We start from the raw sequence: 24,979 nt of genomic DNA, 5'->3' as shown, positions 1-24,979 counted from the left end.
TCAAACTTCTAGAAATGACTAAAATAAACAAGATCAAAAGTTCAATGAAGGCCACCTAAGAAGACATAATCATTCCAAAACAGAAACACCAAAAAACAGGGTCTCAAAATACATGAAGCAAAACAGAGCTCAAAGGCCATACAGTCAATTCACAATCATAGGTGGGGACTTCGACATCCCACTCGCAGCAATGATGACAAATAGAAAACCAGCCATGATGCAGAGGGGCTGACCACACAGTTAACCACAGGCTTGAAAGTGACGTTCATGGAACTCACCACTCAATGTCACATTCACCAAGACAGGCCATATTCTAAATATGAACTGATCTCAACAAGCTTAAAAGAATTGAAGTCACATAAAATATGGTTTCTGACCACCATGGAATCTTACTGGAATTGACAAAAGAAAGACAACAGGAAAATATTAAAACACATGGAAATTAACATACTTATAAAAAATCCATGGTTCAAAGAAAATATGGCAAAGGAGTTTTTTTTTTTTTTTAATAAGTGGAACCAAATGAAAATGTATGCACATTGGAAAAGAAAAAAAAATTCTTATTTGCTTATGACAGAATTGTCTATGTAGAAAATCTCAAGAATCTATCAAAAAAACCCTGAAAATTGTAGGAAAGTGATTACATTTGCAAGATAAAGATCAATACACAAATATCAATATATGTATCTATGTATATATACATATATATACACACATATTGATATTTATATATGTATATTTACATACCAATAGAAAACATGTGAAAACCAAAATTAAAAACAATGCCACTTAAAATTGATCTAAAAAAATAAAACGCTTAGGTATAAATTGAACAAAGCATACATAGAATTTCTGTCCTAAACATTAAAGATGCTAATGAAAGAAATCAAAGAAGACCTAAACAAATGGAGAGAGGTATAATATGTTCATAGGTTGGAAAACTCAAAAGTTCAATGAATGACTTTGAATCACATTAGTAGAGTAAAACATAGATTGAATGAATTGGAAGACAGACGAAATGATACTATTTAGAATGAAGCATAAAGAAAGAAATTTTATGATTCAGAAGAGAGGGCAAGAGACATGAAGCCTCCATGTATACAATGAAAGGGCCAGAAGAAAAGGGGAGAAAGAGATGATCCATGGTTTAGACATGATGTGCCCCCCAAAGCATGAGTATTGTATTAGATAATACCTCAACATTCAAAGGTGAAATGATTGGGTTGTGAAATCATTAACTTAATCAGTGCAGTAGTCCACTGGTAGGGATTAACTGAGTGGTAACTGTAGGCAGGTCGGGTGTGGATGGAGGAGGTGGATCAGTGGGGTGTATATTTTGCCCATGGTGAGGAGACCTTAGTTTCTCTGATTCCTGCTTGTCCTATCCTAAGTTCCTTTCTTCCACCACACTCTTCTACCATGATGCTGTGCTTACCTTGGTCCCAGAGTAATGGAGCCAGCTGTCTGTGGACCGAGACCTCTGAAACCATGAGCATCAAATAAACTCTTCCTCTTCTAAAATTGTTCTTGTGAGGTCTTTTGGTCACTGTGGCGAAAAAGCTAGAATAGATAATAACTAAAAATTTTTCAGATCTAACAAAAGACTATAACCCACAGATTTAAGAGACCCAGAGATCCCAAATCAGGGTAAATAAAAAGAAATTCATATGTAGACAATGTTTAAAGATGAAAACAAATACAGACTACCTGCACATAAATGGTAGACTTTTAGAGGACTTCTCAATATCAACAATAAAAGACAATGGAACAGTAACTTGAGAACACTGAAGAAAAAAATTATTGCAACCCACTATTTTATACCCAGTGAAAATATCTGTCAAGAATAAAGCCACACTAGCTCAAGGAAATTCTACAGCTTATATTTCTGCCAAACAGATTGATTCTGCCAGATTCCCAGGTGGAATGTCTGACATACAGGAAGAAGTAAAATGTCGAGAAAATAGTAAATACATGAAAAAAAAATTAAATAAGCATTGGTTGCATAAAAGAGAATAGCAAGTAGCAAGATCTAATAGAATAAAGACACAGCAAAAATGATACATGTAACAAGAGGGTGGTAAATGGAGTTAGAGTTCCAAAGTCCTTGTGCTGTTAAGGAAAAGGCTATCTTTGCTTTTTTCCTTAACAGAACAAAGGTTTTGATTTATTTTGGTGGTAAGATAATGTAATTTCTAAATAATCTCAAAGGTAAAAAAAAACTGAAATATTAAAATCAAACATAGGAAAAGAGAATAAAAGTAACTAGAATATGGTGACGAAAACATAAAATAAGATGGTACCTTTGAACTCAAATATTAGCATTCACATTAAACATAAATAAACCTGTGTTTCAGTTAAAAGTCAAAAATTGTCAAAGTTGACATTAAAATGTTTTCATGGGCTATTTACAAAGTCTTGCTTAAACAGAAGTATAGACATTGAAAGGTGGAAAAAATACACCATAAATATACTCACCAAAAGAAAGCTGTTAAGCTATATTATCACAAAATAAGTGAATTTTAGAAAACCATAATTTTACCAGAGATAAAGAAGCTCAATTCACATAAAGATACAGATATAAGACATATGAGTTATAGATATAATATGTATCAAACAACAGTTGAAAGAACTAAAGGGAAAAATAGAAAAAAATCTAAAGTGAAAGATTTTCTAACGGGATTAATACAGCAGGTCAGGTGGACCAAAAAAATCAGTAAGAATATAGATATAAACAAAACAATGAGTAATCTTAATTGAAAGGTCAAATCATTACATCAGATAATCACAGAATACAAATCTTTCCAAGCACCCATGAAGCATTTGCCAAAACTGACCAAATACTGGGACATAAAGCAAGAGTCAACACATTGAAATGATCGAATCAATTTAGAGTATGTTCTCTGATTATGAGTGGAACTAAATTGGAAATCAATACCAAAACTATAACCCACATGTCACAATATGTTTGGTAATGAAAAAATGATATCTCCAAATAACTCATAGATCAAATCAGACATCATAGTAAAAACTAGAAAGTATTTTGAACCAAACAGTCATGAAAACACTCTCTATCAAAGCTTCTGAGATGCAAGTAGAAATGTGCTCAGAGGGAAATTCTTAAAGCCTGAACTGTGTATTTTAGGAAATAGAACAAACTGCACATTAATTAGCTGAGCACATATCACAAGAAGTTAGAAACAGAACAGCAAAGTAACAACACGAGAGTGGAAAGATAGAATTAATAAAAATAAGAACAGAATTTGGTGGAACACAGAAAAGAAGCATTCAGGAGAGAAAAATCAATATGCCAACAGTTGGTTCTTTCAAAAGACTAATAAAATAACAAACCTCCAGTAATACTGTGCAAAGAAAAAGAAAGGGATGCAAGCAGCCTTCGGAATGAAAAAAAGCCATCCGTACAGATGGCCCAGACATTGAACAGATAAGAGAACAGCATGAAGAAACTTACGCCAATAAATTTCAAATGTTAGATGTAGTGGACAGAAATCCTAGAAAAATCCAAGTTGCCAAAAATTATAATGAAGAAACGAAAATCTGAATCATCTTCTAACCATTAAAGAAATCGAATCAATTGTCAATGATGTTCCCACAAATTAAATTCAAGCCTCATCAGACCTCACTGGTGAGCTCCACCAAACAGCAAAGATAAAAAAAAAAAATGTTACTTCAGTCCTCCACAAGAGCCCTGTCGGGGTATAAAGAGAAAATTCCTCAACCCTTTGTATGAGTCTGGCTTCACCTTGATACCAAAACCTCATCAGGACATTGGGTTAGCCAGCTTTGGGTCACTCGGTGTCACCAAAATAATCTGACAAGAACAACTCAGAGGAGGAAAAGTTTTAAGGTGGTTCACAGTGTCAGAGTTTAGTTTATGGTCAGCCGAGTTTATTGCTCCGGGTCCAAGGTGAGGCGGCATATCGTGGAGGAAAAGTGTGCAGAGAGAAGCTGCCTCAGGACATGGCGGCTGGGAATCACAAAGAGAGAAAGGGAAGGGACTGCAGGGAATGTGCACCCTGCCAGTGCAAGCCCCCACACTGACCAACTACCTCCAGCCCTGGCCCCACCAGCCTATAGTCACCGCAAGGTCAGCCCTTCAGACAAGGATGGACGGATTTGTTTACAGCTCTCACAATCCAACCATGTCACCTCTGAACATTTCTGTATTATTAACACAGGATTATTTTGGAGGACCCCTCATATCCAAACCATAACATTCCACCCCTGGCCCCCCAAAGCTCATGTCCACCACATAATGAAAAATGCATTTAGTTGATTTTTCAGGAGACCCCGTAGTCTTAGCAAAATCTCCCCAAATCCAAGTTCAAAATGTCTTCTGAGACTCAAGGCAGACTCTTGGCAGGGAGCCTCTCTAAAGATCAAAAGCAATTACATATATCCAATACACAGTGGCACAGAGTAAATATTATCATTCCAAAAGGGAAGAATAGGGGCTTAGAAAGAAGTGGTAGGACCAAACAAGACTGAAAACCTGCAGGCAAACAGGTCCCTTAACACCACCTATAGCCTCTTGGTTACCTGGGGGAAGATGTTCTCTCCAAAGGGCTTTGGAAGCTTAGGGAAGGCTCTGGCCTTGCCAGTTGCTGTGCTCATGGTCTCTCCCTTAGTCTGGTTCTCTCCGCAGCCAGCAGATTTTCTCAGCAGATAATCCACATTACTGGCATCTTTTAATTTCTAGGGTCTCCTTCCAGCTTTGTCCCCACCTTCACAGGGCCACTTATCACCCTCTCAGGGCAATCTGCACAAATGCTAACCCTGCTCCACCTTGCCTGGCACTCCCAGATCTTTCCTCAAAATCCTGGTGGAACCCTCCATGGTGGCTTAACTTCAGCTTCCTTCATTCCCTCAGAACCAGCAGCACGTGGATGATGCCAAGGTCTGCCACCAGCTCATGTTGACCCCTGTCATCTTAGCCATCTGCAGCACCCTCTCAGTACCTGGGTGGCTGAGCACAGTGTCAAAAATTTCCTAGGACCCCTTGTGCAAGCAGGTCATCACCAGGATCTCTTCTCAAAGGAACTTTTCCTTCTACATCCTTAAGCCTGTGATGGGTGTGGTCTTGCAAATTCCTGAGATGCCTTCAAGCCTTCTTTTCCTCTGTGCGAAGTACTTAGCATCTCTTTCATGGCTAACATCTCTTCAACAGTCACACCTTTCTTGCCCCCGATTTTAAATGCACTTTTTTTGGTCAAACTGCAAGTTTTTATTCAGCTCTGCTTTCCACTCCTGATTCTCACAGTAAATTTGGCTAAAAGCTTCTAGCAAAATTCTTGCCACTGACTGAATGCTATGCTGCCTTGGAATTTCCTCCACCAGATTAATTATCCCACTGCTTTAAAATTCAGCATCAGGCAAAGTCTCAGGACATAGGAAATGTAGAAAAGTTATTTGCCAGAGTGTCACATGAAGAGCCTCTAGTCCAGTTCCCTCTAGATTCCTCATTTTCCTCTGAACCCTCATGAGCATAGTCCACATTCCTATAGGAATTCTGGTCTTCTGGGCTCCCACCAGAATTTCCCATTAAGCTCTGCTCACAGCAATCTAAGATTTATCTATTCTGCATCCCCAAACTTTCCCAAACTCTTCCCCAAAATCAGTTCCAAATGCCTCTGAACTACATGGTCAGGGATTATAAAAGAATTATAGACCCATCTTCCTTCCCAACAACTTACCCACCCCCAATACCAGTTTCTCTGTTAGTGAGCTTTGTGTCACTGTGACCAAAATACTTGACAAGAATTTAGAGGAGGAAAAGTTTATTTTGGTTTTTATTTCAGAGGTTCGATACATGATTGTCTGAGTCCATTGCTCTAAGACCAAGATGAGGCAGCACACCATGGCAGGAGGCCTACCAGAGGGAAGCTACTCAGGACAGGGCAGCTAGGAAGCCAAGAGAGAGAAAGGGGAAGGGGTCCCAGGGAAGGTCCGTCCTTCAGGGCACACCCCACTGACCCACCGTCCTCTGGCCACATCCCACCTGCCTACATTTACCAGATAGTTAGCCCAAACTTGGATGGGTTGATTAGGTTATAGCTCTCAGAGTCCACCCATTTTACCTCCAAACACTTCTGCATTAACCCAGGAGCATTGCGGGGGGTGGAGGGGGGGGACACCTCACATCCAAACCATAACAGACCGTAAGAGAAAGAATTATAGAGCCATCTTCCTTCCCAAAAGTAACTAGCAAAGTGAAGCCATCGGTGTCAGTTTATCTAGAAATGCAAATGTTAGTTTTAAGACTAGAAAGTTAATCAGTGCAATCCACTATATTAACTGACCCAAAGGAGAAAAATTGCACCATCATTTCAACAGTTGCGGGGGGAGGATAAAATGATAAAATCCAGTATTCTTGCATGTCAGAGACTCTTGAGCTAGAAATAGAGAATGTCTCTAAAGGTAACACTGTCCAGATCAAGTAGACTCAGCTTCAGAAGAAAGGCCAAGTGTCAAGGGCTTAATACATTAAAGTTATCTCCCATCACACAGATCCCACGCAGGTTCACGGGATCTACATGGAGTTTCCGTGGCAGATGAGCACAGCCCATGGCTATTCCAAGACAGGCCTCTCCTTCCACTGACGGCAGGATCCTCCAAAGTCAGTCCACCCAACTATCCCCCAACCCTGCTCCATGCTGCACCCCATCTTACACCTTCCAGCCTCAGTGCCCAATTTGGACTAAGAAACTACACTTACCCATTGTCCCCCACAGGGGACATCATGATGTTCCTCAAACATTTTTATTTCTTGCACTGGGGATTGAACCCAGGGGCACTTGACCTCTGAACTATATCCCCAGCCCCCTTCCCCAACTTTTAAACACTTTTGAATTTTATTTTGAGACAGGTCCTCAGTAAGTTGCCGAGGCTGGCCTCAAACTTGTGATCCTCCAGTCTCAGCTCCACAAGTCTCTGGGATTACAGGTGTGGCCCCTGCACCCGTCTTCCAGCATATTCTGTCTCTGTGGGCCCGTTGTTCTGTAGGCTCCGCCCTTGCAGCCTTCCTCTCAATAAAAGTACTGCAGGGGGTTGTAGAAGACTGTTAGGGAGGTGCGGGATCACAGAGGTGATACCCTTGCCGTTGGCCCATGAAGGAGAGCATGCCAGGGTCGTGCCCACTCAGGGCAGGCAGAGGTCTTGACACCTGCCTGGACTCACACCACAGGCTGGCAAGCATCTGTTTGGACATGCAGCATCATGATTCTCTCCTGTCTAGGAATGTACCAGGTGACCCAGGGCATCATCTCACCTGTCAATGATGACTACGGGAAGAAGGACTTGGTGGCTTCTCATCACCGAGTGGCCATGGCCCGGCTGGCCCTGCAGACATCAGACTGGATCCGGGTGGACCCCTGGGAAAGCGAGCAGCCACAGTGGATGGAGACAGTGAAGGTGCTGAGGTAAAGGTGGTCATGATCTTGTGCCATGAACTGCAGGGTCTGTGGAGGAAGGGAGGGAAGGGGAGCCGGGTGGGGCTTTATTCGGGCCTTTTCAGCCAAGGTCTGAGAAGTGTCTCCAGTGAGAGAGACCGACAGTCACCTTTTCAGAGAGGTCCCCAAGCAATGATAAATTACAAGCCACTGTCCATCAGGAGGTACTTTTGGAGAGACCCCCCTAATCTTCTGTCAGAGAGCTGTAGCACCAGGCCCTGGGCCATCACTCAGTTGCTATGTGACTCTGATCAAGTGACTTAACCTCTCTGAGACCTATTTCTTACTTGTGAACTGAGGACAATAAAACCTAGTGAGGATTTTTTTTTTCAATGTAAATAACTCTCATAACCTTGAACAGGCTAATAACCTTCATTATGATTATTTTTGTCATTGACTGGCTTGGAAATTGAATCTATACAATAAGCTTTTTTTTTGCACAAATCCTAGGTTCTCTAAATCTAGACTTTTATGTAGAATAGAAAAAAAGAAAGACTGTGAATCTAGAAATAGTTCCTCAAGATTTTTTTCCTGTCTATCTTTTGAAATTGCTGTTAGTGTTCAACATAAGTAACATAGCTCTTCCAAGCCCAGGACCAGGGTGTTTGGGGGAGAAGCAGGGAGTTTCGCCTGCCCTGGCTGTCACCATCGGTCACCACGGCCAGCTCCATGTCAGGGACTGCAGGCTGCAGGTGGGGTCTTCTATTTGGAAGCACCAGGATTTTCACGGAATGGGAGGAACATGGAACAAGTCAACTCATTGGCAGCCCTGTCCATAATGTGTTCAGCCTCAGTTGTTTACTTATTTGCGGAGGCACTTGGAAGGAAACTGTTCGAGTTTTGAGTAAAGGTAAACATGGAGACTGCATGTCCTGGTTCCAATGACTTCACCTTCTGCTGGGGAAGAACAGCTAGGAGCAAGTCACCAGTTACAGCGCCACTTCAGAAGCTGCTGCTGAACCGAAAGGAGAGCAAATAGGAAATACTTGTCAAGATGTGTTCACAATCTGTATATGGGGTAAAAATGGGAGTTCATAACCCACTTGAATCAATCTGTGAAATATGGTATATTAAGAACTATGTAATGTTTTGAACAACCAACAATAAAACAATTTATTAAAAAAAAAAAAAAAAAAGATGTGTTCACCCTTTTTTTTTTTTTAACCACCCCTTGGGATAAGCAAAGGCTCATATATTGAAAACTGCACAAGGAATAAATTTGCACCTCAATCATCCTTTTAGAATGAGTCATGTCTCATTTGTCTAGGCTAACAGAGGGGAACAGAAGCAAGACAATAGATGACGCAACAAATCACTCAGCCTGCAGGGATCTGCCTTCCCTGCCACCCGGAGAGGCAGGTTGCAGAGGGCACAGGCTTTGAAGCCAAACTGACCAGTGGAATGACTCGGTGTAAGTGGCATGGCCTCCTCCCTGAGCCTCCATTCCTCACCTAATGAAATGGGTGACATCATCTACCGCACAGGATTCTGAGATGATGCAGCAAAAACCTGGTTTATGGGAGGTGCTGGATAATGCCAGCTCCCCTCTCTGCATCCTCAACATGAGGCTGACATGACTTCTCCTCAGAGCCCGTCCGTCATTCATGGATACACAGGCAGTGACCAAGAGTAATTTAATGTCACTCATGCTTCTGCTGCAAAATGCAAGTGTGAGCCACAATTTTACTGCACATACTCTTTATATTTTTTTTCTTTCTTTTTTTTTTTTTTTTACTATATTCTGTATTCCACCGCTGGCTATACATTGGAACCACCTGGGGAGCGTGGAAAAATATAGGTGGCTGTGATATCACTGGTTGGGGGCGAGGTACTGAAATTTTTGAAGAGTTCCCTGGTGATACTAATGTGTGGCTAGTGTTGAGTCCCCCAGACTCGGTCACTGAGCACGTAACTCACTTCTGATTTAAACTGAGGTCCACTCAAGGCAGTGGTCAAAAACCCTGGCTGCAGGGATCACTTGGAAAACTTTTTTTAAAATGCTCACCATCATCCCAGAGATTTGGGTTTGCCGGGGTGGACTCTAAGTGTGGGTCAGGGTCCCGGATGATTTATGCGCTGCCATGGTTGAGAATCATGGTGTAGACGACAGTTTTCATGGAGAGGTGATTGGAGACCTTTTAAAGGTTGGAAATCTGGTTAAAATGGTCAAGTCAGGTGGTGTGGGCAGCATGGCAGGAACTGGCCCCATCATCGCTCCATTGAGTCTCCTTCTGGTAGAGTCCACGGTGGATCCATACCACAGTGACACAGTAGCAAATGACATCAGGATGAATCTCTCAGTGGTATCAATTCCCCATGGGACTTATTGAAGATTATTTTTCTTTCTCCCAGATTGTTTATTTTTTATTTTTTATTATTATTTTTTTAATCTTGGCCACTTTCGTGTCCTCAGGGCATTGGCAGCTTTCCTTCTCTGGGAGCTGTGGGCAGGAGGGTCTCACGGTGCCAGCTTCTGTGGCCCATCACCCACTGTCCTCTTTGTCCATTCCAAGCATGATCTTAAGTCGTCCTCGTTTCACAGATGAAGATACTGAGAGGCTAAGTTAGTCACAGTCACACAAATCAGCAGGAGGTGGCGCTCCAGTCGGCCCCACTCTGAAGCCATGCCGTGGCCATCTCCAAGGACAGTGACCTGCCGGCTGGGAGCATGGGGTAGCTGTCTTTGCTCTTGCCATTCTCACCCTCTGAAGGGGCTTCCTTGGAGATCAGGGGGCTGCTGGGGACACAGGGAGCATGCTGCCAGCGTCAAGTCACAGGCCCAGTGCTGGCCCCACAAGGACAAGCAGCAGCAGCAGTTGCCCCCTGGCCCAAGAGACAGAGAGGAAGTCCACAAGGAAAGCACACTTGGTACTGAAGGTCATCATTTGAACAACAAGATCCAGAGAGCCAAGATTCAAAGTAGAGACAACTTGAACTAGGAGCTTAGAGACAAGTAAAACGAGATGCCAGTCATTGCCTTAAGGCCCCGCCTGATGCCAGGCTCCCTCATGCACATGGCTCTAAGAGCTCTGCAACTCTGAGAGGTTGGGTTCAGCCCCATTTTACAGATGGGGGGATGGAGGCTCTGGAAGGCTCAGCAACATTCTCAAAGTCCTACAGTCAGAAAGCGGAGGGGGGGACTCGAACCTACTTCAGTCTGAAGAGTGGGCACAGACCAAGCCGGGGCACACCTTCAGAGAGGAAGCTTTCCAAGCCACGCGGCCAAACAGCCATGGAAGCAGCCTAGCCAGGCCCTGGGGAGACTCAGCCGAGTCTCTGAAGCAGTTGAAGGGCCTTGGGCCAGGGTGAGATGTCTCCAAGTACCCACTCCTTCCCTGGCTCCTGAGTTCAGGAGACTGCAAGTGGGCACTTTCTAAGGAAATAAGAATATGAAGGTGAATGAAATGAGGTCCTTATTCACAGTCTGGGGGGTCGACAGACTGAGGAGTGTTACCATAACAACAGGTGAACTCTATTGAGCAGGTCCTACAGGGGCTAAGCTTTCCTGTTCCGCCAAGCCTCCTCCTGGTCCCAATCAGCAAGGGCCGCTTCCCCAGCCTTTTGCAGGGTAGAGCACTTTCTCTGTGGTCTTATGATATGTGCTGCAGATGAGGCCGAGTGAACTTTCATGATCAATTAACAGATGAGGTCAGTGAGGCTCAGAAAGTGTCAGTGACTCATCCAGGTTCTCGGAGCACTTGGCTTGCACTTGAACTTGAACCCACACGCTCTGGCTGCAGAGCATGTGCATTTCCACCAGGCTCTGCCCCCTCCCACAGGCGGCTCTAGCAAAGGCATAAAAATAAGAAGAGGGAAGATTGGGTCTGTGCAGGAAAGCGTGTATGGTGATTACCTGTGTTCCATAAGAGAAGAAGGTGCAGGTACCTCCTGGCTTAAGGAAGACAGAGGGTTTAAAACGCTGAGCATGCCCAGTGGGTGCAAGTCTAATCCTCTCCAAAATGCTCAGTGCATCCATTAACTCTTCATCTCCAGGTGGGCACTGTCATCACCTCCTCTTTGCAGAACCATTCACAAAGACCCGGAATCCTTCCCCTAGGGTCACACCGCCTCAGGGGAGCTGGGACTCCCCTCAGGCCATCTGACTCCAAGCCCTGGCCCTCAGTCATCACCCTGCTGCATTTTAAAGCACTGGTTTATACTAAGAGCAGGGTCTCTCTAGAGAGGGAGCTGGGGGCTAGGATGTGCCGGGGCTTGGTGTGAGTAAGCTCCTCACTTTCACAAAAGCCCACGACACAGGCATTACCACTCGGCTTTCCAAATGAAGCCACGTGCTCAGCTCTGTCCCTAATGGCCGGGTCCTTCACTTTCACTCAGCACTGACCTCTGTATTTTTAAAGTGGGAAATATTGAAGGAAATGTTGAAAGAGTGGAAATAGGCTCGCTTACTGCTTTCACCCACATGGCACAGAAAGTAGTGAGGTGTCTTGGAGGGGGCTCTCTGGGACAACCCAGATGGCATCTGCTTCCTGTCCCAGCACCTGGCACAGTGCCAGGCACACAGGGTACCCTCAACAAATATTATAGGATGAACAGATAAAGATGGATAGGAACAGGTCAGGACTTAAATTCTGAGACCCCTGGGTGGCTCTGGGGACGGGAGGGCCACATACCTGAGCCCCTGTGTTTATGCTGCAGGCACCATCACAGCCAGCTGCTCAGATCTCCACCCCCGATGGAAGGCTCGGATCCCGGCCAGGAGCCCTCAGCACCCACAGGTGGGTGCCCACTCTCTCTCCACAGGAGGGGGGATGCCAGCGATCCCTGTGAGCATTGATAGTGTCACAGCTGTGGAGGACTTGAGGCCAGTCCTCTGAGCTCAGACAAGGAATGTGCTGCCCACCTGGTTGGGTGAATTTTTCAAGGTCAAAAGCTCAGGTTCAACTACCTGCCATCCCTCTCCATAAATTATTGGGCTAACTTGGGATTTACTGCCCAAAGGAGTTTACCTGCCCCGTGATATGTGCTTATGACATGGATTACAGGGATACACTGGTGAGTGTCGCTGGGATTCTTTTAAAAGCCTTATTTAGCCTTTTTAAATTCAAACTGTGTCATTTAAAATGTGGACAGAGGGGCTGGGGATGTGGCTCAAGCGGTAGCGCGCTCGCCTGGCATGCGTGCGGCCCGGGTTCGATCCTCAGCACCACATACCAACAAAGATGTTGTGTCCGCCGAAAACTAAAAATAAATAAATTAAAAAAAAAACCTCTCTAAAAAAATAAATAAAATGTGGATAGAGAGAGTAACACTTTCTCACAGTTACTCAACGCTTTACTCATAAGAGAAAACCTATTTTTAAGGGAATTTATAGTCAATTTGGATGATCCCCTAACCCTGACCCCACGTTTCACCTCTTGTCACCTCTTGGTGGTTGATGGACGCTTGCTGCCTGTGACATCAGGGGACGCACAGCCCTGGTATCCATGGACACAGGCATGACCTTCTTATGAAAGCAAGCAGGGTCCTCGCATGGTGGTAGGGGTCAGGGGTGGGGACAGGATGTGACGTGCCAGGGAACATTGGCCCCACTGGGCTGAGATTCCACCCGTCCATCTGCTCAGTCTTCTATTATGGGGTCTACAACTTGGGTTGGTGGGACACACTTCCACACTGCCAAGGAGAGGTGCACCTAAAATGTTTTAGCCACGCAGAACTTTCCAGAACCTTAACTACGTCCGTGTGCATTGTGACTCATCAAGAAAGGGAAAATGCCCTGAGCCATCCCTACTTTTTAACCCTGGAACTCTTTTCCAACGCCTTGTTGTGTTTCTCAGACCCAATGCTCCCGAGCAGGAAGGGAGCATACTTCTAAAAGGACTTGGAAATGCCACCAGGCCCTGACAGAGGAATGCTGGTCCGTGGATCCCACCCAGCAGAATCACCTGAGGGCTGCTCAAAAACACTGATGCCCAGGCCTTCTGCGTGGGAATGGGGCCCAGGAATCTGGATGTTTAATAGCACTTGGGGTTTACTTTACAGCCAGTTTGGGGGACTCTGCACCAGAGTAAGAATCTAAGAAGGAGTTCTGGTGCCTCCTACATATGCTCCCCGGCACTTCCCTGGGCCAGACTCTGGGCTCAGAATGAGAACAGGGACAGCCAGTGCCAGCCCCTGCCCTGAGCTGGAGATAGGTGTGAAGGAGCAAGTCCAGGCTTGAGTCAGGAAGGTGACGACTGAGTCACACTCACAGGCCACGTAGGCTCTGGAGGTCGGAGGTATTTCAGGACAGAAGGGCAGGCTAGGGCACAAAGCAGGAATCGGCATCCGTGTGGGGCACTGTGTGCCTGGGGAACGCCACAGCCTGCAGGGAGACATGCAGAGCAGCCAGGATGGCGTGGAGACCCAGCCCTCTCGCACCTGCTCTGCAGAGACTTCCAGAGTCTGTCTCCTCTCTTTTCCTGACTGTTCCTCTTCCCCTTCCCTTCTTGGACCCTGGTGGAAACCCTCCCTGTCCTGCAGGCTCAGTCCTGAGGCCACCTTCCCTGTGAAACCACCCCAGCTGCTGTCACTCATGTGAGCGCTCTCCCTCTGCCAAAGCGCACCCCATGTTCTCCCCAGATCCACCTGGCCCTGTACTATTTGAACTCTTTCTGTCTTTTAAGACCCTATATTCTGCTTGTCTTGTTCTATTCTGTGCAAAAAGAAAGTTTTCATGGAGTGAAAAGTGGACTTTTCAATTTACCAAAATATATTAGTTCCTTAAAAAAAATCTTCATGCCCTTTGCTTGACAATTTCTCCTTCTAGGAATCCAGCTAAGGGGACTATTAGAAATTGGGACAAAGATGTATGCAGAAAGATGTTTGCACAGCAGTTTTTACAATGGCAGAAAATTAAAGCAACCTCCTTGTTGAAATATAAAGGAATGTGTAAGTAAATTATACTGTAAACATAGGACAAAGAATCTGCATAAAAGGTTTCAATGACATGGAGAAACCGTTATGAAGAAAGCAGGGAAAATCAGGATACGATACCATAGATATTACCTCAAGTCTATAAAAAAAATGAATATACTTTCACATTTGCTTGCACGTCTAACTCAACAGAAAAACTTAAGGAAATACACAAATATGTTGGTGGTTTGTGTTGAAAGCAGAATGATTTTTATTGTTGCTGTTGTTATTTTCTGTTTTACATACTTACAAATTTTCCATATGTTCCCCGAGGAACACATATTTCATGTTTGTAATCAGAAGAAAAAGTTAGTGATTGAAACCAGAAGGTGCAGTTTTCTCAGCCTCTGTTTGGCTTTCCCTGACATGGCATGTATGTTACGAGTGACACATTTCTAAGGGACCATCTTGTACGCTGTCTTCTGCTGTGTGTTGTTACACCCTGGGATTGCAAATTCCGTGATGAGTTCAGCCTGACTTTGCTCATCACTTCTGTGATTTGCTGTCCTCCTTGGATTCACCCAGAGTCTTGTGGGTTGCTCTGTCCAGGAGCTCCTTGGGTGAGACCCTTGGGAGTGGATGATGGCCCCCGTCCTTTAGAGTTTGGCTGTCTGTCTTTTGTGAAGGTGGTCCCTGCCCTTGGCTCCCGGGGCAGAGCCCAGCTCAGTGATGCTCAGAGGGTCCCTTTCCATTAATCAGCAGGTGCTCAATCTGCGCACACTTTTCACTGAATGGTTAACATGGGTATCACCCCTCAGATGCCTAGACCTGGCACCATCTCTGTTTAGGACCCAGTGGTCCCATGCTTCTCAGTGTCTGTGGGGTTCTGTGACGGACATCATCATTAGTGACTGTGCCAGGTGGGATGTTCACACTGCATTCCTCCATCTCTCATTTCCATAACAGCCATGGTCATGGTGCTCATGTTTCCATTTCACAGCTGGAGAGACTGGCTAGGTGGCTTTTCCAGAGTGCCAGCGAATCTAACATCCAAACCCAGGGTGCCTGTATAAATCTTGGTTTCCTCTGCTTGGCCAAGCCTGTAGCTACTCAAAGGCAGAACACACTTCCCCCAAAATGCCCACAGATGCCCAGTTCATGTCACTGGGTCACTGTTAGGACAAACCACATTGAAAGCCTTTACACTGCTCATTGGAATTGTGTACTTTGGACTTGGACAGAGTCACCCAGTCTGAAAATGTTATAGCACTGATGTAAGGGGATGTGAAAGGGATACATGGATGCCATTGCGAGACCTGAAGGCAAGACAGCTCAGAATTGGGGTCTGAGGCATATGTCACCATAGGAACTGATCCACTGCATGATGTCACCTGGAATAACAGGCACCACCGGCCTCACAGACCTGCCTTAATGGGGATCTGGGGACGTGTGGGCACTTGTCCCCTCTAGACAAGGGTCAGAGTGAATAGTACCCCTTCCTGTCATGGTTAATAAACCAAACAGGACCTAATACGGAGCAAATAGGAGGAAACTTCCCCCACATAAACCACTGGGAGAAGAAGGGGGTGTCTTCTCTGTTCTCTGAACTGTGGAAACAGAGGGCATGTGCCCCAAGCCCTAGGAGACCCTGGAATTTAATGGACATCATTTAGCACCCACCCACAGGAAGGCCACAGAACACACAATTCTTGAAAACCCAAACACTGACCAGTGGTTGAATAATAAGAAATTAGCTGTAGAACAGTGTAAGTCTATATGTACAATGTGAGCAATGAGACCAACCCAGAGTAGTGAAAAGTGTGAGTTACTAAATGAATTTTAAATGCAACTTTATTAGTTTAAAAAGGCCAGGCATTTAGGAGATAATTCATAAGTGCTGAATGGATATTTTGGTGAGTAGACAGGTAGATAAATAGGTACATGGATAAGTTAATTAATTAATTATGGGCAGTTAGCACATAATAGCACTTACTCCGTGCCAACCCCTCTTCTAAGTGCATTATACTTATAGACCTATTCAATTCTCAAATAATCCTCTAAGTAAGTACTACTCACAGCCTCATTTTAAGAGATCACATGAGCCTCTGAATGGCAGGGCTGGAATCGGGGTCGTAGGTGTCTGAGCTAGAGTGTTGGTGCGAAGCCACCAAGAATTCACACTCGCGTGAAGGATGGAAGGTTTGAATGTCATTCACTGTACCAATGGCATGCCGCTGGGGGGGGGGGATGGAAAGTGTGTTTCCATAACTACATCTGGCTCTTTGAACAAGTCCTATGCCTGTTGTCTCGGGGATGGGGAAACCGAGGCTCAGAGAAGGTCTTGGTACTATACCAGCCTGTGCCCAACTGAGGCCAGACTCAGACCTCTGCATGACACCATTCGTCCCTCACATCCCACCCATGGCCAGCCCAGTACTCCTTTGCAAACCCTCCTCTCTGGTCCATGTCCAAATTCCTTCAAATGCTCCACTACAGAGGAGCCCCAACCCACCCTTTACTCCTAGCGTAGCCCCTCCTTCCTAAGGCAACATGGTGATAAAGATACCAGCCCTCCAGGAGCCCAGACTTCACCATATACTGAAGCTAAGATCGGTTTCTGGAAGGACCAGAGATCTTACAACAAGCTTTAGCATGGACCTTGGTTTTCCTTTTCAACAATATGAATGGGGGTGGGAAAACCCTGCTGGTCCCCTGTGCTCCAATTATGATGCACATACAGATTCCCACCAGCAGGCGGCGGCAGAGCCTTGCAGTTACAGATGCCCCACCTGGAGGCAGGCTGCCTGACTCCTGACTTCTGGGACTAGCTGAAGACCTCACTTGCCTCTCAGAGCCTCAGGCTCTTCTGCAAAATGGGCACAAAATGCCTACCTCATAAAATTGTTCTGAGGATCACATGGTATCATAACACAGTGTTGAGTAACAATGTCCTACTGACCACCTAATTAATGTTAAGCGATATTTTCTCATCATAATCAGCATGATAGAACAAATCCCCAAAACTTACCCACCCTGAGTTCTGAGACTTCTCATACTGGAAATGACAAGGCCCCAACTAAGGTCTTAAAGATTCTTTGGTTATTCAAAGGGCCTTTCTTTATACCTCACCTTCATGATGATGTTTTCCGTAGAAGTACCAGGTCCTAGTGCCTAATACACGAGGGCAGGCATGGATCCCAAATATGGCAGTGACTTGTCCAAGAGCTTTAAAACCCTTACCCTGCTTCAGAAAGGGAGATTCTGGGGACAGCATGACCGCCTCTGATCCTGCAATCACAGACAAACTCATTATAGCACTGGGGGGGTGCGGGGGGATCCTATTTGTATTATTTGGCATTTTGCCAAAATTAAACAAAAGCTGTATTGATTAAATCATCGCTTATAACCACATGCCCTGAAATAGTGTCAGATGCCATTGCTTGCTTTTTCTTGAGCGGAACACAGAAACATTGAGTTCTCAATATCTTCCAAGAAAAGCACTGGGCGCCAGTCCCCGGCAGAATGTCTCCTTTCCAGGTGGTGGCCTTGAGTGCCTCTCTGAGACCCGCCCTTGTTTTCACAGCTGCGACCCAGCTGAAACTCCTCTGCGGGGCAGACATCTTGAGGACCTTCCAGACCCCCAACCTCTGGGAAGACGCACACATCCAAGAAATAGTGGAGAAGTTTGGCTTGGTGTGTGTGAGCCGGGTGGGCCACGACCCCAAGGGGTACATCCTGGACTCGCCCATCCTGCGGAGGTACCAGCACAACATTCACCTGGCCCGGGAGCCCGTGCAGAACGAGATCAGCGCCACCTACGTCAGGAGGGCCTTGAGCCAAGGGCAGAGCGTCAAGTACCTGCTGCCTGACCCGGTCATCGCCTACATCAGGGACCAGGGTCTCTACACCAAGGACAGTTCCTGGCAAGCCACAGGCACCCAGAGGGGCCAAGGAAAGGCGAGCTAGGAGGGACTCAGCCACCCCTCCTCCGCCCAGCGCCTCCCAGGAGGGGGCGGTGCAGTTTTTGGTTTGCTTTTGGGTTTTGCTTTGGGTCAGCATTTTTCATTTGTTTTATTTCTACAGTGATGTTACCCTTAAGTCTTGACTCTCCTGCTCCAGGACAAGATAACCTGCCCCCACAGCAAGGACAGACGCTTATCAAGGAAGTTAAAATGATGAGGCAGGTCCTGAGGATCAGGCAGACCCTCTCAGCCACTGCATGGTAATTAGCTCTCAGCACACTGAATACCATTCTGTGCGCCCCAGGGTCCGAGCAGAATTGCCCACGTGCATTTTTTAACTAGGACCAGGTGCAGCATGCTGGTCTTGATTGGCGGGATTTGACAGGATGCTAATTACTGAACAGTGGGCCTTGTCAACGTCCTGGTTTCAAACAGAATAATACTAAACGGAGGAGTCAGAAATTTGGAAATTTTCTGATTTCCTCTGCATCTTGCCTTCCAAACCATCGTCTACCTGCCTGCGGGCCTTTCCTCAAATTTCAACTAAACTCTTTCTAAGGTGCCATCCTCAAGTATTATTTTTGATACAGCGAGTATTTTTAACACTGCTATTCTCCAAATGCCAGGGCTTCTGGTTTCTCTGTTTCTAAGAAGGAACGGAGGTAAAACAGATGCCTGTTTTAGATGTTTTTGAATGTTTTGTGACTGCTTACCTGTTGGAATATTGGCAAAGGGATAAATAATAAACTGACATCAAAAAGTGCTAATGAAAAGTTTCTCTTTTTTTTTTTCTCCCTTTGTTATATTATTAATGCCTGGTGTGCCGGCTGTTGCTCTTCTTTTTAGTCACTCCAAGAAATTTGCTACTGTTCCTACTGGAATGACATGAATTTGAAAGTTTGTGTCCTGGGTCCAGGGAGCACAGGAAATAATCGCTTTTCAAGGTCATGCAAACAGTTTTCTCATCCAAAGCACTGGATGAGTGCCTCTGTTCAGGTGGCCTCAAAAGGGAGCAGGGGCCTCTGGTGTGTTCAGATCTGACATTGCACTCCAGGTCTGGCAAGGGCTTTGGGGGGCCTGATTGGTTTGGGGTTTTACTCCACACCTGCTGACCACTGACTGTACTCGGAATTTGCTTCTGCATAGCTCTCCTCTGGCTCAGCTTTGTTTCAGATTTAATGGTGCAGAAAAACAAAGGGCAGGCAGGAAAAGCTAATGCTTCTTCTAAGATACCCCAATATTCGTGTTGTATCCTGAAATCAATATTAGAAAATCAATATCGGTAAAATTCAAACTAAATTTTAAACTAAATGAGGGTAGGACACTCATTTAAGACGCCCCAGACTTCCCTCCCCTACTGGACTCTGCTCTTGAGAAGGTCCCTGAAGACCTCAGAACTCAGGGGAAGAGGAATCAGACAGTCTTGTCCAAAAGCTGCCACGGCATAATAGTGTGACCTGCCTAACTCCCTTCTCCACTGGAAGCCTTGGTTTCTCTACCTTTAAAATGGGAGTTTGATTGTATATCCTCTAAATTCTCTCCTACCTCTCATTTTCTAAGACTCTGAGTACTTCTGACTTTGTTTCTTTATTAGCTTGTCCAGGCGTCTTTACACACATTTCTAGCAAGATAGACAACTCCCCACGGGCAGGGGGGTCTTTGTTTTGTTTGTTGATATATCCTAATATCCTAAGTGCCCAGAAATTTGCTACTCAAAGTGCAGTCTAGGCCAGTGTTTGTACCCCTGGGTGTTGGTTAGAAACACTCTTGGGTCCCACTATAGACCTACTATTCTGGAAAAGGGCCTTTGAAAGTATACACAGTTCAGGCTTCATGAAATGAATTTGCCTGATGACAGTGTAGACAGCAGGGAAGTGACAATGGACTTGAGACATGGAGGATGTGTTCCCAAGACTTGGGTGTGATGGAGGTGACTGGCTTTCAGGAAGAACAGCATATACAAAGGCCCTGAGGCAGGAGAAGGCAACATAAGTACCACGATGAGCAGGATTCATCATCACTTCCTCAAGAAAGCATCAGTTATTACATTGTGCACCTGAGAGCAGGTACCTTGCCTGCTACCATCTCCCTGTCCAGTCTCTCCCTAGTCTCAAGGTACCAGACGCAGCAGGCTTTCTAGAGAAGTCCTCATCTCCCTGATCCACATCTGTATAATATGGCTTCCACCAGGTAAGGCATGAATTTCTGAGCCTTTCCATTGTCTCTTTCTAAAGTAAAAAACACAACAAACCTTTATTAAAATATCTATGTATACATGCACACATGTATATATGCATCTTAATTTCTCTTACCTTGCTTTGTCTTATTGATTCATGTATCCTCTATTTTTTTTTTTTTAATAGAAGGGAAAATATGTATGGCGGCTGTGGCCCTGGCGCACTGCATTGACTCTGACCTGCACACCTGATTTCGCATTCCTTCCCATTCCCTCGGGTTCTATTTGCATTTAGTTTGCCAGACTGTTTTGTTTATTTTTCAAGAACAGAAAAACAGAGGTTTGGGCTCTTGGGTAAATAGAATTTCCAGTCTTAAATAAAGGTTCTCCTGTGATAGCATTTGCTGCCCAAATGAGAGGAACGCTGTATCCTTGCCTGGAGAAAGAATTTTTCATTTATAATCCTGTCTGTGTCACTTGGGACAGGATGATGTGAAATCCCATTTTAAACTGATTGTGCTCCGGATTTGCAAGGTACGTTTGGTAATTGGGTTAATACATGAATATGAATTTTCTTATCCTGATCTTCCTGCTTCCTATAGGAGTGATGTTTCTGCTCTTCTTTTTTTGCAGAGGGCACCCTGAAATTCAATTCAGTCATGAAGTTATTTTCTTAGACCCAATCTGGGTATTACAGCTACACACACAAGCGACTAATACATACTCTACAATAATTCACCTAGACATGAGCCTCAGAACAGTTTAGTACCGTTAAAGTAAAAGGATTGTCCATGGCACTATAGACTAGAAGGGACCCTCAATTTCATCTGGTCTCCCGTTTTTCCATTATCATAAAGTCCCACAAATGAATGGGAGTTTCACTATTAAAAACAACACTAATGATACGTTCCATGGACAGGTTTGAGGAGCGCGGCTTTCCTTGCGCCTGTTGGAAGTCCGTGGGGTGCTTTAACAGCCCATGAATACTGCCTTCCACAGCCCCTCACTACAGGGCCTCCCAGCCCAACCACCATCATCTCTTACTGCTGCTGCAGTGACCTCCTAATGGAAGTCCCCAACCCACTTCTGGCCCTGCAATCCATTCTCCACATAAGATTTGTGTGCAAATCTGGTCACATCACCTCACTACTCAAACTCCTTCTGGAAGGCACCATTCAGACAACGAAAAGACAGACTAGGAGGGAACATTTGCAAAATGCATGTTTAATAATTTGTCTCCTGAATATGTAAAGAGCTCTAACAACAACAAAAATAAGATGAACGATCCAATTTAAAAAGAGGTCTGCACCTACTAATAGAAAAAGTAGGTCCAAATCTCCATCACATCAGCTTAGGAACTTACTTCCTCAACAAGACTCCTAAAGTGCAAGAAGTAAAATCAAGAATCAATAAATGGGATGGTATCAAACTAAAAAGCTTCTTCACAGCGAAGTAAACAAGAACATGAAGAGAGAGCCTATAGAATGGGAGAAAATCATGTCACCTACACCTCAGATGAAGCATTAATCTCCAGGATATATAAAGAACTCAAAAAACTTAAAACCCAATCAATAAATGGGCAAAGGAACTGAACAGAAACTTCACAGAGAAGAAACACGATCAGTCAACAAATATATGAAAAAATGTTCAACATCACTAGCAATTAGGTAAATGTACATAAAAACTGCACTGAGATTTCATCTCACTCCAGTCAGAATGGTAATTATCAAGAATACAAGTAACAATAAGTGTTGTCAAGGATGTGGGGAAAGGTACATTCATACACTGCTGGTGGGACTGCAAATTTGTGCAACCACTGTGGAAAACAATTATGGAGATTCCTCAGAAAACTTGGAATGCAATCACCATTTGACACAATTATCCCACTCCTTGGCATATCCCAAAGGACTTAAAATCAGCATACTTTAGTGACGTGACCACATCAATATTTATAGCAACCCAATTCACAATAACTAGGCTATTGGAACAAATCTAGGGGCCCTTCAACAAATAAATGGGTAAAGAAAATGTGGTATATAAATGGAATATGACTCAGCCATATAGAAGATTGAAATTATGGCATTTGATGGTAAATGGATGGAACTGGAGACTATTATGCCAAGCAAAATAAGCCATTTCCAAAAAATACAAAGCCTGAATGATCTCTCTGATATGTGGATGCTAACACTCTATAAGGGGGTGGGAAGGGAAGAATAGAAGTTTATTGAATTAGACAAAGGAGGACGAAGGGCAGGGAGGGGCATAGGAATGGGAAAGACAGTCGAATAAATTGGACATAATCCTGTGTTCATGTGAATACATGACCAGTTTAACTCCACATCACATACACCTACAAGAACGGGAAGTCATTCTCCATGTATGTATGATATGCCAAATGCACTCTACTGCCATGTATATCTAAAAAGAACAAATTAAAAAGTTCTCAGAAGCATTGGCTAGACACATGCAGGTGAGCCCAGCATCCTGACTTTGCTTTCTGGAAGGGTCTCCTGGTCGGGCTGGTGCTCGTCTGGCATCTGAGAGCTTGGCTTTTGGGAAGCTGCCTAGTCTCTACCGGGCAAGGCGGCTTTGTCTTCCTGGGGCACTGAAGCCTGCTGGACGACCTGTCTAGACCACTGGACAGACAATGCCGTTTGTGGTGAATGCCTTCTAGGAGTTTGGAATTCCAGTAACCAAGGCTGGTCGTGTGGCTGAGGGTGGTGCCTATATACACCACCAGCCCATGAAGGGACAGGAGACTCTGTGTCTCGAGCAGTCTTCCCTGGGCAGGGCTGTGCATGATGGCTGCATTTCACAGCCAGAGCCAGACCTGCTCTGTGGGACTCCACCCCAGGAGCGAGGACTGTAGAAGCCTGCCCTGGACTTCTCCTGGAGCCTCCACCTGCTGGGTGTGCATCCTTTCTCCATGGTAACCATGACCATGCATGCGTGTAACTGCCTCTGGGGTCTGTGAGTCCTCCCAGCAAGTCACCAAAGGTGATATATGAATGGCAAACAAGCACAGGAAGAGTGGCTCAGCATACCAACCACGAGGGTTTGAATGTAAACCAGAACCAGACTGGGCCACGACTTCGTACCTATTAGGAAGGTTAAACCTGGTCGAGCAATTTCACTCCTCAGAATCTACCCCCAAAGAGATGAAAACATCTGTCCACTCAGACTGTGTGCAAATCTGTAGCAGCATCACAGCCCAATACAGCAAGGACTCCGATGTGAGTTAGGTGAGTGGAGGCGTGTGTGCTGTATCCGTTCGATGGAACGCTGGTAGCTCTCCACTGCCGTAGTAGACACCTGAGATAACCAGCTTAGGAGGTCAGAGCCTGACTTTGGTTCACAGTCTCACTGTTCCCACCCCTGGCCCCCTTGCTTTGGGGCTGTGGCAAGGCAGAACGTCATGGTGGGGAGTGCAGGTGATGGAGCCCCAGGAGGAAGCTGCTCACCTCACAGCAGCCAGACAGCAAAGACAGAGCCAGGTGGAGGAAGGGCTTGGGTCCCCCTTCCCCCCTCACACCGCTGTGACACCTTCCTTCCACTAGGCCCCTCCTACCTGGGGCTCCATCACCTGTCCCCAGGGCCACAGGCTGGGGACAAACTCCTCAGCACACGTGCCTTTGGGGAAAATGCAAGATCCAAACTGCAGCAGATACTGTTCAGTCATTTTAAAAAGGACTAGGGACCCCACAACACGGTTGACACTCAGAAACACACCAAGTGGACAAGCTGAACGTAGGACCTATGGTTCCAAGTACAGAAGCGGAACCATAGAGGTGGAAAGCAATGGCTGTCTGAGGAAGGGATGGGGACTGATGGCAGGGAAGCAGGGAGAGCTTCCGGGCTCATAGAAGTGTTCTGAAGTGGGTGATGGTCGCACCATATGTAAACTAAAGTTCATAATTACCAAAAGTCATTTTAACATAAAATGGGGACATTTGTGGTGTTATACTTCAATAAAGTTATAATTCAATAAAGGTGAATCTTAAAAATCCTCTGAGCTTCCTCTGCTCGCCTTCTGAGTGAAGTCCCATCACCTCTGCAAGCAGTCACTGTACTCCCAGCTCCCCCTGCTCCTTTGTGACACTTGTTCCTCATCACTAATAGAACTACTGATGTCCCAAGCACAGCTCCTGGCTCAGAGTGGGCACCCAGTATTTCATAAAATAGCATCTGAACAAGCATCTCAATAGCTTGAAGAAGCCTGTGATTTAAAAAAACAAACAAAAAAAACTTTAACTTGGCAAAGCACTGCTTTTGAAGCATATTTGTGCACAAAATCCCTCTTTATACTTAATAAGATGAGGGACATAATACTTAAAGGAGCAGTTTGACTTCTTATCTACAAGATTTTTTTCTAATTTCTTTTTTTTTTTTTTTTTTTTTTTGCTGCTACAAACAATGCTGCAATATAAACACGCTTATGCATAAACCTTTACGAGCGGGTGTTTTTGTGGGACAGATTCCTAGGGGTGGTATGGCTGGGTCAAACAGTAAGTGCACTTTTTATT

At 45.0% G+C, this 24,979-nt stretch overlaps 2 protein-coding genes across 2 annotated transcripts in view; both read left to right on the top strand.

Moving 5' to 3' along the window:
• The window catches only part of NMNAT3 (nicotinamide nucleotide adenylyltransferase 3), a 113,026-nt gene extending 93,962 nt beyond the window's left edge, over positions 1–19,064 (top strand). Inside the window, exons 3-5 of the mRNA XM_081302100.1 lie at positions 7,253–7,436; positions 12,123–12,202; positions 17,902–19,064. Of these exons, the coding sequence (XP_081158226.1) occupies positions 7,253–7,436; positions 12,123–12,202; positions 17,902–18,284 (647 nt within the window). The 3' untranslated portion in view covers positions 18,285–19,064. The remainder of the gene's footprint in view (positions 1–7,252; positions 7,437–12,122; positions 12,203–17,901) is intronic.
• The window catches only part of RBP1 (retinol binding protein 1), a 56,648-nt gene continuing 43,791 nt past the window's right edge, over positions 12,123–24,979 (top strand). Inside the window, 1 exon segment of the mRNA XM_081302101.1 lies at positions 12,123–12,202. The gene's annotated coding sequence lies outside the window, so the exon portion shown is untranslated.

The sequence above is a fragment of the Spermophilus citellus genome (assembly GCF_964194105.1).
Source record: "Spermophilus citellus genome assembly, chromosome: 7".
In the NCBI taxonomy this organism is placed as follows: domain Eukaryota; kingdom Metazoa; phylum Chordata; class Mammalia; order Rodentia; family Sciuridae; genus Spermophilus; species Spermophilus citellus.
The sequence above is the reverse complement of the archived record's forward strand: the minus strand, read 5'-3'. Positions and strand labels throughout refer to the sequence as shown.